The sequence below is a fragment of the Gallinula chloropus genome (genome assembly GCF_964237585.1).
Source record: "Gallinula chloropus genome assembly, chromosome: 1".
Taxonomy (NCBI): domain Eukaryota; kingdom Metazoa; phylum Chordata; class Aves; order Gruiformes; family Rallidae; genus Gallinula; species Gallinula chloropus.
This window is the reverse complement of record NC_140085.1, coordinates 99,079,374-99,092,057: the sequence shown is the minus strand read 5'-3', so window position 1 is coordinate 99,092,057 and position 12,684 is coordinate 99,079,374. Positions and strand designations below refer to the sequence as shown.

The following is a 12,684-nucleotide window of genomic DNA, read 5'->3' as shown; positions in this document are numbered from 1 at the left end:
TCTGGGGCTGACAGATTGAGAGACCTTCTATGATTTATGACTGCACCCCATAGCAGTGATCCATGCTGGGGCAGCTGGTGAAGAGCTGAAGCCCTGTGGGAAAGGACTCATGTTGGTGAAGTTCATGAAGGACTGTCTCCCATGAGTGAGATCCCATGCTGGAGCAGGGGAAGGGTGTGAGGAATGCCCCCCTGGCTAAGAAGGAAAACAGCTCTTGAGGAACTGACTGATACCCCATTCCCTGGCCTTTCCCCGTGGCACAATGTGTGTGTGTGTGTGTGTGGTGGGGGTGGGGTTGGGGGGAAGAAGGGAGCAAGATCATGTCTTAAGTGAAGTCTGCTAAGAAGGGAGGGTTGGGGGGAGGTGCTTTAAGATCTGGTCACACTTTTCATTACCCAAGTCACTTGGGTAATGTGAATTGTCACCGAGTGTGCAGTTCAGTGTAGTGTAGTAAGTTAGAGTTTCTTTCCTTTAGTCTGTGTTGAGTCTGTTGTGTCTGTGACGCTCACTGTGGAATGATCTCTCCCTGCCCATATCTTGACTCTGGAGCCTCTCAACATATATATTTCAGCAGGACAGGGGAGAAAAAGGGGAGTGAGAGAGCGACTTCAATGGGCATCTGACCTGCAGCCAAGGTCAAACCACCACAGCCAGAAAGCAAATGTTGAACTGAAGGAGACTGGAGTTTCAGTGGCTACTGTGACTTTCTTTACAGCCATGACTACTATTCTCATATCATCATGGAACTATTATGTATAGTAGAAAAGAACATACAAAGCACATGTATCCTTTAGTAGCTGTTTCTGAAACCAATAAACCAACCAATTACTAAGAAATTGTGTAGTGTGAAAGATGCACACCTTTTATGATTTGTTACCTATCCATCAGTCCTGGCATGTGGAAAAAGAAGTCTCAACATGCACATTCTCCATTGACAGTAGCCTCAAATTGACTCCACAAAAACTCAAGAGCCTTGAGCTATGCTCAAGTATACCACAGCATTTATGGAATTTTAGCAATGTATTCCCACTATGAACAGCACAAAGGTTTAAGTTACCTGACTTTTCCCACAAAATCACAAAGTTTTTGAAGAGCGGCAGAGAGAGTCAGTGAACTATAACAGCACGTGGGTTGCGCAGAAGACATGCTTTTTGCTCCTGCATGCATTTGTTTTCCTACCTATGAAAGTGAGCAGCTGATGAAGGAGGAAAACACATTTCCCTTTGCAATCACCTCCAAGTGGAAACCTTGATATAAAACATCCTTAATTTGCTGTCATAGCTACAAGGTGCAGTGCTGTTTTATACATCCCAGCAGAGAGTGCAGACTCTGCAAAATTACTGGAAGTCACCAAGCACAGCTATCCTCACAGACAATTCTTAAGGTCCAAGAAGGTGGCAATTAATTCAGCAATTAACTGATGTACAGACAACTGCTTCACGATGTCTTACAACATTCCTACATTAGACTTTGTGGAAAACAAGTATATAACTAATGCTATATATCTAGTATTGTGATGAAAATGTTTTGAGCACTTTTGATTTTAACTTAGAATAAGGACTCAAAGGTCTCTAATTGAACTTGATACCTACTGATTTTATACTACGTTAACATACATATTACTCACAGAGGCATTAAACCTATTGTATTACAGACAGATGGGTAAAGACGTTATCCCTTTAGGTGAATTTCTCTCCCGTCTTCTGTGGGCTTACAGGAAAGAGCCCACTGCAAATTAACTAACTAGATTTACTTTTTAGGCACATGGAAGGAAAAAAAAAAATTTTTTTTCTTCCTTTATTTTTTTTCCAGTAGGTGCTCATGTCATTCTGAGCTAGATATTTACAACACAGTAGACAAACCCAGTTCCAAAGCATACACTTATCTCCAGTAACTACAGGAATCAAGGTTAATCTCCAGTAACTACAGGAATCAAGGCTACAGTTAGGTAAAACAAAGGTCATCTGTAGTAACAAAACATTTTCTTAGAAAACCACAATATAACAACTTCAAATAACCTTGCTTATTTCTGGACAAGAGGCATTCCTCACAAATATGATACCATGTTTTCCAATACACAAGCTATTTGCTGTGCCTGTAACATCATAAGACTTTTTTATATAAGTAATATTAAATAAATAATTAAAAAAATGTTTTCTTACCATGACAGGAGCCATCTACTTCTTCATATCCTACACTGCAGATACATCGTCCAAGAGGCACAAGCCAATCCCCATCTGCTCCGCAATACAATTTCGGAGTATCACGTTCCTCAGCGCTCTTCACACACGAGCCCCGTACTTCCACCAAAGAGGAAGAATCAACCCTTGGAATAGTATCAGGAAACATAGCCAAATTACGGACTGTGAAAGGGCACTTTTTGTAATAAACACGGACTGAGACCAAAGCAATGCATGCTCCAATGTCCTGAAAAGCAAGATAAAATCCTTTCTTGTTTATCGGCCCAACTTCACGCACTTCTGTGTTGAGTTTAAGAATGCGGTCACCCAAGTCCATCTGGGTAAAGCTCTCATCAGCTGCAATAGTATCAATTTTAGTGTACTGGTTTGGCTTAAATTTTACTCCATGAGACTCATCTGACTCCATGTAGTAGAGGTTGAAAGTTTCCTTGCAGGTTCCCAGTACCCACGGAATGCTGTTGCAGTCTCTCAGGGTAAATTTCATTTCCACATAAATTTTTTGCGCAGCATCACGGGAGATCCAGTTTGTTCGAAGCCAGTTGTTTTGGTTTGGTTCCATCACGTTACAGACCTGGTAAGTATGAATGGGACGATTGTGTTCATCCATTTCAGTTATGGCATCCCACTGAAAAGAAAATAATATTGCTTGACAACTAAGAAAAATGTGTCATGCATAAAAAGAGAGGCCGCCCATACATATATACAGAGGTGCATGTGCACCTATGGCTTAACTAAGAATAATTATTTAAGTTTAGCAGAAAGGCAGTAGATAGAAGCAAATACTAACTACAGAAGGATACAAGATTTCGAAATCTCTACTGTGAATTTCTATTAAGAGAAAAAAATATATAAGAAAATAAATGCGGCTCAGTAACAGAAGGGAAATAATGACCATGTTTATATTAGCAAATTTCTGAAGTCCAAGAACATTCCTGTGTGTATCATTCAATCATCTATGCCAAAATTCGCTGCAACAGTCCTGTTTAATATGACAGTGGGGTTAGCCCTCTGGCAGTCCTCCAAGCAACTTCCATAGCTCAGACACAGGGCACTGGCCAGTCACCTGCAGCAGTCGCCAGCTGGGATACAGCCATGCTGGTTTGATGGGTCTGAGGTGTTTGTGTAACTCTGCACAACTTAAAACATATATACAGGTAAATGTTTCTAGGACATATGTAGATGCTACATTTTTGGTTCCATAGGGTCTGTATTATTTTTTCAGAAATCAACAATAAAATGTCACAGTTCTACCAATTTTGTTGCCTTTATAAATTCTCTTCCTCATAGTTCAGATACGAAGGAGAAATTTTGATTTATTCTTCTCCACCAGCCCAGTTTTATGCTACAACTAGAACACTTACTTCACTGAAATCTCAAGTTCTGGTGGAAAATCCCACATAGAAACTCTCAAAACCAGAAATATTTGAAAATTATCCATGTGTTACATTTTAAAGGCTTATCAAATACATTATTTATCACAATCTGCTATTCTAAAGGATTACCAATATGCCCAAAATATCTTCAGTAAAATTGAGTCAACTTTCCACTAAGCACTCTTACTTTCAATATAGCTTTAGATTTAGATATTTTTTTTTGTGTTTTTCTTGTGAAAACACAGAACTAGTTATGGTTCTGTACCAAAAATACCGTCTCCCATCAGAAGGTTTGTGGCCTTTTAGATGTGCTGTTCTTTTTACAGAATTCTAGATGTAAACGGGCACATCGAATAAGCCAAAAACATGTTAATAAATATCACTCAAAACACCAGACTACATTGTTTAAATGCTATGAAACATCAAAATATGCTAAACATGAATAATATATACTTGCTTGTATGCTATGAGCACACATTTTAAATGTATTCACCTCTAAAGGAGATACATAGGCTTAAAATTGAGAAAGCAGCCAACTCTAACTTTGCAGGTAATTTAAATTCACTGTATGGCATCTTAAAATTTGATATTAATTACATGCAGGTGCACACACATAACATGCCAAAACACATTAAAATTATGTATGCTATGTAAATTTAAGTATAAAACCAAGATATAGCCCTTATACATGATTCTTACAATGGAAATTTAAATTCTGCAAGCACCATGATACACCAATTCTGTACATTTCTCTACCCCAATACACACAGTATCTATATTTTGTAAAAAATTACACTCCTAATGATGCATTTTAACTACTTGAGCAGCTGGGTATTCCTAGTGCCTGCCTACTTCAGTATTACAACAAAAGTATGGTAGGCCTCTGGCCTACTGGAATGAGAAAGTGCAGGAAGTACAAGGCCAGTTTACCATTTTTAAGCAATAAAAATTAATTACCATTTAGAAACTTCATTGAAAGACAAGACTTTATCCATTCATCTTTTTCTGTTAATGAGGGCCTAAATCTTGAACAATATCTTTTTAAGAAAAATTCTGAGACACCAGGTGAATTTCAAGACCCATGTGAACATACAGAAAATTAGCTGGCTTTTCTGTTGAGTTTTAGTCATGGAGTTTTAAGAGCAAATAATGTCACAATATGAAAGCGGAGGGAATATGCACATCTCCAAAACCTTTCACACCATCTTTATGTACAAGAGAAACCCCCACCAAACACACAAAACCGACCAACACACAACATTGACAAAGAAAGTTCACGTCTTTAGGAGTAAACTGATCCATCATGGTAGAAGATATTAAAAAAAAAAAAAGCAAGCTGTGTCCTGATTAGCATGGAAACGGAAACTTTGGGTTTAAGTGGTGGCAGGAATTCACAGGGGTAAGAAAAAAGGTTTTAAGAGTGCCAGATACAATCAGGGAATTGGGATTTCTGGTGACTGCAGAAAATCAGGGTACATCAGGCCATCACTTCTGGGAGTTCTTCCTATCACAGCAAAAGTGATTACCCAGCCTGAATGTCCTGTCCTAAGAATCACAAAACCAGACACGGGCAAATACTTGGGCAACAGCCTGTTGACTGGTACAGCATTCCAACACAGCCAAGGGCTCCGTGACTTCAGCATGCATTCAGGAATAGCAAAGCTGCTATCTCAGCATTCATGGCAAGACCATAACAAACCCAGATTTGGTCCAAATTGTATGACTGAGGACTAGTTAGTCCAGGGCTTTTCATGTCATTGCCCCAAAATGGATCTGAATTCGAGTCTACCCTGTGGCAAGTAATATAACACCTTAAGTAAATCTTAGCTTTGGGAAAGGAAAAGAGGGCTTTCACACTCTGATGGACCAGCCTCTTCCCTTCTGTGAAGCATGAAGCCACACAGCTTGAATTGATTCAAAATTCCACAGCCAAGAAGAATTAAACCAATTAATTAAAATTAATTTAATTTTAAATAAAATTAAAACCCTTCACTCTAAGCCTTAAAACCTCATCAGAAGAGGGCTTTTAAGAACAAAGCAGATAAGCCTCTCAGGCACTGATCCCTATTTTTCCTTCCATGTCTATTACAAGAGTCAATGACATATCACCTTTTTCTTCACATATTACATTCACATATTACATGTTTTACGCATTTTTTACAAAAATATAACCACGCTGTGTATTTAGAAAAAACACAGAGAAGCACAATTCTTCTGCATTGATATCTCACACATTAAAAGGAGGGTGTGCTATGTGCTTCAGAGGTCTCAAAAATTTAAAAAAAAGAGAACAAAACACCATCAAAAAAGGCTACACACAAAAAAGCCCCACCAAAACCAACCAAACAAAAAATCCCCAGCAGAGAGAGAGAAATAGGATGACAATGTATTTTTTAAAATTCTCCCAAACCAGTGTGAACTAGCTTACTGCAAAGTCATCATAATGCTACTGTCTTTTAAAAATACTAAGAAAAAGAAATCCAACATATCCTCCCCATACTGTGACATTAGATTCTCTTCAGAAATATTTATACGTTCACTTTGAATCAGTATTTCAACTTGAACTGAGAAATTAAAGCCCTGAAGTTTGCTGCTAGCTATGTAGTTAATATAAATCTATTAATTCTGTAGGACAAGTAGATGCTCAGCACTTCAACCTCTCATTTAAAAGAATAAAACAAGATGGATTGGTCAGACATGGACAGGGCTTTGGTCCAGTCAAAGCAGATGTTGCATGCAGATCTACCGTATCTGTACCTGTCCACTGTGCTCCCAAGTAGCCTGTTGACCACTCAATCTGTAAGAATTCATGCACCAAGCAAGAACAACATTTAAAAGACATCTACAAAAATATTTATCAGAAGTAGTGGTCTTATCATCATAAGCATAAAAGTATTTCCCAAAAAGATTAACATCTAATGTTTCAATCTAATCACTGTACTGAGACATACTGTATAATGTACATCTATAAATACAACCATGCTTTTGTTACCATGTGCTCTTTTAATTAGTCCCAGATATTGAGGGTAAATGAGGTGAATTCCACCACCTCAAAATGTCAATGTAATTTCCTGAAAAGCCTGATACAACTCAATTTTGCAATAGTCTTCAACAAGGACACGTTCTTCTTGGGTGAAATACAATCTGTTTTTAATTTTACATAAGTTTTGCTTTTTTTTCCTGATAAACACAGCCAGGAAACATTAAACAATAGTTAAATTCAAAGTGGGCAACAAAAAGCCAAACAATTCATCAAATACACATTAGTTTTCTTTTGGGTGTATTTCATGTTGCTTTTCCCAAATAAATAGTGTTTATAAAATCTTAGTTGTGCAAAACTATTCTTTGCTTAAACCTTAAAAGCAGACCAACAAGAGTATCTTATTAGTGATTTTAGCAAGAGAGTGTGGTAGCTCTCCCCCCCAAAAAAACCCCCTAACTTGACACACACAAAAGCTGGCAGAAGCTGTCTGATCTGGACAAGCTGACAGGTCAGACTTTCATCAAACTGAGCTGCTTGGCATCCCAACACGCTGCATCACTTTCAAAATTTTTTATTACATTAATTTCAAATAAGGCACACCTCCGGTAACATTGATGGAAGGATGTGTCAGCACATAGCTAATCCTTACCACCAGAGTTCCAGGATTTGCAAAGAACAACTGTCGAAAATGCTGTTTGGAGGAAGGACTTAATTTTATTTTAACATTGTAATCAACAGCAGCGTGCATAAGGAGTTACATTTCACTTTAACATTTGGCATAAAGGAGGAGGAAGTGTGACTAAGACAGAAGAACAGAGAAATTGAAGATTGAGACAGAAAAAAGATTACTTATCACATTCAAGTACAAAATAAGAGATTAAGCTACAGACCACACTGAGATTTTAGATAAAATCTCAGCTGTTTTCATCTCTGTAAAACCCTTTACAGCCTTTCTGTTTCATTTCAGAACTTCACTAATATTTAACAGCTGTATAGAGAAGCATATAAAGAGCAAATTACCTAATTTCAATCCTGTACTAGCTTTATAGTACTAAAAATCTGCTTTCAGCGTTCCCCGCTTTTTTGTTCTGATTTTAAGCCAAATACTACAGAGTTTCCAAAATCAGCAAGAGCTATTTATTACAATTTGGTAGGTTTTATCACTAAAAGCTGTATGAACATGAGAAAAGAATATGACTGCATTTCATGTATTTTCTGGTTGGGTTTTGGGGGTTTTGTTTGGGTTTTTTACATATTACTGTCTGATAAGAAAGTGTCTCAGCAATACCGTTCCTCAGAAAAATAAACACAGTGGACAAGTTTCACAGCCTGAAGGAAGACATCAGCTTCCCTGAAGACACCAGAGTTATTTCAACAAGTTCTCAAACTTGACTATTATATTTAAATCAGCCTGTTAAGTGAGGTCTTGGGCTGCTTCAAGAAAGAGAGATGTTAAACTGATGATTGGCATGATTTTCCCTCTACTAGCCATACACGACACTGGACATATGGGGGGGATGCAGAACATAAAGGACAGAGCTCACCCTGTGTCACCTCCCAGCTCTCTGTGCCAGCACCATGTGCCTCCTCCCACGTCAGCACTATGGCCCCTCTTTGACTTCCAGTCCCTGGTGCCGCCTCCGGGCAGCGGTGAGCAGACACAGCCTCTCACTGCGCCATCAAATCTGTGCCTGATGAAGACCTGTGCTGCAGCCTCTTCACCATCACATCACTTGTGCCTCACTTCCCATACTGGCAATCTCAGTTGTGTCATTTGCTTAGGGACAAGGCAAGCGGATTCTCACTGTGTAGCAGCAGCGCTGTTAGCACTTGCGGAATTCATTACAATATTTTATTCGTATGTCAAACTCTGCTGTAGGAAGCTTTTCAGTGAACAGTGGGAATTATATCACTTGAAAATGTCAGTTTCATAACTAACAGATATCTAGAGAACTTGAGATAACCTTAATGATGTTGGTGGTGAAACAGTGCAACAGGTTTGCCTGGAGAGGTGGCAGATGTTCCCTCCCTTGAAACACTCAAGGTCAGGCTGGACCCAGCTCTGAGCAACCTGATCTAGTTGAAAGTGTCCCTGATCATTGCAGGCGGGTTGGCCTACATAACCTTTAAAGATCCCTTCCAACTCAAGCTATTCTGTGATTCTACAATAATGTCATATGTAGTAAAAAGTACTGTTCCCATGAGCTGTCACACTGATTGAGGAATAGTGGGTTCTAAGTTTTAGATAACAGTTACTCAGGCATTGATCCCAGCAGCAGCTTGGTAATCCAGGATGGCATTTTTAATATCTCACACAGCTTGAGATTCTTTTAAGTGACACTATTTCAAGTAAAATGTAGGGGCACTGGTTACTTAGGCTTGTGCACTAATTCAGCAGTTTAAGGGATGGAAGAGACCATCTGCCCTTGCAAGTTTTGCTGCATTTGTATCCTAAGTTAGAAAGTTCCCTCCCCTTTTTCCTTATCCTTTTACTCAAAGGACAACTTTCTAAAAGTGAAGGGTGCTGCATTTAAAACACCCTTAACTAGTGTATTTTAGTTCACTGCTGAATGAGGAGCAGTTGTGGTAGACTCACCATGCAATACACTCACATATTAAGTATGCAACAGGATCCCTGAGTTAAGCATCCTAAGCAAATCTCTGGTGTTGAAAAAAACATACAGGTAAGCACTGGCTTTCCTCACAGCAGGAGAACTGAAGGAAACAGTAGCGCCTAAAATGAATGTAGGAGATTCATTAGGAAACCCTTTTGGCATCAGTAACTGTGCATTTGATTACAGCCCAAGAAAACACATCTGTAAAGGCAAGTCCTCAACAGCAGTAAGTCTTATCACCTATCTGGTAAAGGAAGAAAGACTTTCTTTCTAAATCAAGGAAGAAAAGGAAGGTTCATGCCACAGAAATCTGCTTTAGGCTATTGGTTTTCGGAAGTGTAGTTGTCAATTATTTCTTGCACTAAACTTAGGCTGGCATTTGAAAATTCAGTGAACCTGCAGCAATATGCATTTCTGACATATATCCCTCATTGCCCACAGATGTCCACTTGGAACAGGTCAGATCCCCAACAGTAAAAGGGATGAACTATGTTTGTCATATATAACTGCTGCTATTGAAAAAAAAAAAAAAACAAAAAAAACAACCCACAAATAACCATCTGGAGAAAGTTAAAGCACATCCATACAACTCATGTACCGAAGAACAGTTAAGTAAGCATTTCTATATTTGTTACATTTATTAAACCCGATGAGAATAAAAATAAAGCAGATGGTAGGTTTTTTCTAATATTTTAATTGGCTCTTCTATTTTGTCATTTTTATAAGACAGTTTATTATTCATTTTGGCCATCAGTATTTGCAACTCTCAGCTGGGAGTCATCTGCTGAAAACTAAAGTGAATTCTCACTTTCAACTGTAAAGTACTGACAATCTTTTAGATGTATTTCTATGGCAACAAGCTGAATGGTAAAAATAAAGAGAGTTTTAAAAGTTTTAAAAATTCCCTTATATGACTATCTCCAGTGAGATGATCTCCATAGAAATGAGATCAGAAAGGTCTAAGCTAGGAAACAATAGAGAGGGACCTGCACTTGGCATGCACAGTTGCTGGCAGCCATCTGCAAATGCACATTTCAACATCCAGCTGCTGTAGTGACATTAAAGTAAAACCTGATATACTACATCACAGAACTGCAGAAAACCACCTTCTCTCTTAAACATGAGAATGAACAGTTCAAAACACAGCTGTCATTTAAAACTGAAAGCAGAAACATTGAAGGATAGTAAAGAAAACTATGGAATTACTGTAAATTAAAGGTATTGAAATAGTATTTTTCTCCCTTCTCCTCAAGTAATTTTTCTTCTCCTCCACCTTTAAGATGTACAACTCTGCATGCAAAATAGATTCTCAGACCTCCAAAGCCCAAAAAGACAAGCAGCAATGCTGAGTTACAAAATGCATCTATTAAAAAAAAAAGACGACAAAACTCCCCTGATAGTCATTATTTCTTAGAAAGTACAAGTTGACATAGCTAACAAGAGGAAACAGCAATTAAACTACACACAATCTTACTTTTAAATCAGGCTGAGTTAAAGTATCTTAGGATATGGATATAAATATAAGGCACATATTAGATTAGCTCTGTAGAACTGCACAATTGCAACGCAGGTTTAGAGGAAAGCACGACATCTGGTTTCTACAGAGGCAGCAGCATATATGCACAGAACAGACTATGACAGTCAGCCACAAGGCCCTCAAAATCCACAGAAGTAAATGTAATTAAAGGGGAAGAAAAGAAAATCAAATAAATGAAAGAGCAACTAGGAAAATATAAACAAGGAAAACGGGGAAGAAAGTGGCACGTTATTTAGCCCGCTGCATTCCCCGGATTCAAGTCTTAATAAGTCTCGGGCTGTGGAACAGCTGCTCTATGACTGAAGTAGCCAGAATGATTCAGAAAACTGTTAGTGCACTCAAAATTGAAAATCTAAGATACCCAATCACTTTTCTGTTATTTACAAGAGCCACTGAACAACTGTGATGATGAGCTGCTCCAGATGATCCAACTTTTCTCTGCTCTGTAAACTGATCTGCTTCATATAGCTGTTTTCTTCAGGCAAGCAAGACTATTATCTAGCAAGTTGGGGGGCGGGTAGGGGGGTGGAATGAGCCCTAGGATCCAAGTGAGGCCAACTTCTGTCACATGAAACAATTGACTGTCATCAGTGTAAGACTCAAGAGTCCAAAAGCAAAACAGGACGGCCCTGCTCTAGCCTTGCAGAGTGCAACATGACTATTCTGGAAGAAAAAAAACGGATTCACAGGTCCTGAATGTTCACCTTTATGCCTATGCTAGGAGAGATCATGATTGCAAGAAACACCTGTATTTCAAAATATCTTATCACATGTAACGTTCAAAGTACCGAGGCAGTCAACCCATTTGACTGACCAGAATCTAAACAGTAGATTCATAATGCACCAGTGAAAGTTACTCATGGGATAATGTTTTGCTCTCTGGATACAACAGAGGAAGTATAAAACCAGAGACAGAAAGATTGATACATCATTTTCCATTCCAGATCAAAGGACATTCGGAAGAGGGCTACACAGAAGAAAGAAAAAATGAAATAAGAATTCACAGATCTACACATACACATGAATGTTGTTTAAAACAAACCGTTACATAATCGAAGCCAACCACTAACGGATAAAATTCCAGTCTCCTCAGTACTCTGGAACAAGACCATTGTATCCCTGAATGAGGTCTGAACTGTGAAAGACTCAACTGGCATAAAGGACCTGCAAGGATGGCACGCCAGATTGTAATTTTCTTTTTCAACAAGACACCCCTCAGCAGGTGGCAAGAGATGCCACAACTCCATGGTGAAAAGTGCTGCTGATAACCTTTCTGGGGCATCTTATCCTCACATAATGCAACAGTTCTGACTTACTCAGAACTGAATGGAAAGCGATAGCAGAAAGTTTATGCCTTTTCCAGATATGATACCTCTTCCTGTTCAAACCTGCTTTATGCCTTCAAAAAAATCTGCCTATATTACCTCTGGGACCAGTGCCAGAGCTTGCTGATCTCTGTTTTACAGAAGAAATGGTTAAACATATAGTAATGTAAGAAATGTAAACCATATAGTAGTTTACAGATATCTGCTACTGGATCAGAGCTGGGACTAGGTGATCAGAAGAGTCCCTCTGTAAGACGAATTGGTTTGTGCTGCTGAGAAGCCAGAATTACACCAGGGCAGGGAGAGACACTTGGTAGAAGACGTTCTCAGCCCTCAGTCCGAGAGCTGACCTTGTCTGCCTGATGATTTAATGCATGCAGTAGTGAGTGTAATAGCCAACTGCTTCTACCAGTTAACCCCTTCAAATATTGTGCACTGCATCTAGTCACAAACCCGACTCTCATACGCAGACTTCCAAATATTAGTTCCCTGTAATTACTTTCCAGGTTTTTGAATCTTCAGTTCTGATATCTGATGTTCCCTATCAGCATCAGGAAGATTCTCTCTTGCCTTCACTGCTCCAAGAAGAGAGCTTAAAGCTAATACCACACAACCATGGCAAAACAGCAGCCCTGGCTATGTGCACCCAG

General features: G+C 38.9%; 1 protein-coding gene across 1 annotated transcript in view; it reads right to left on the bottom strand.

Moving 5' to 3' along the window:
- Positions 1-12,684, bottom strand: part of EPHA6 (EPH receptor A6) — a gene marked incomplete at both ends in the record, with an annotated part of 502,842 nt that overhangs the window by 372,014 nt on the left and 118,144 nt on the right. The window contains one exon of the mRNA XM_084267717.1: positions 2,163-2,826. Coding sequence (XP_084123843.1) covers positions 2,163-2,826 — 664 coding nt within the window. The remainder of the gene's footprint in view (positions 1-2,162; positions 2,827-12,684) is intronic.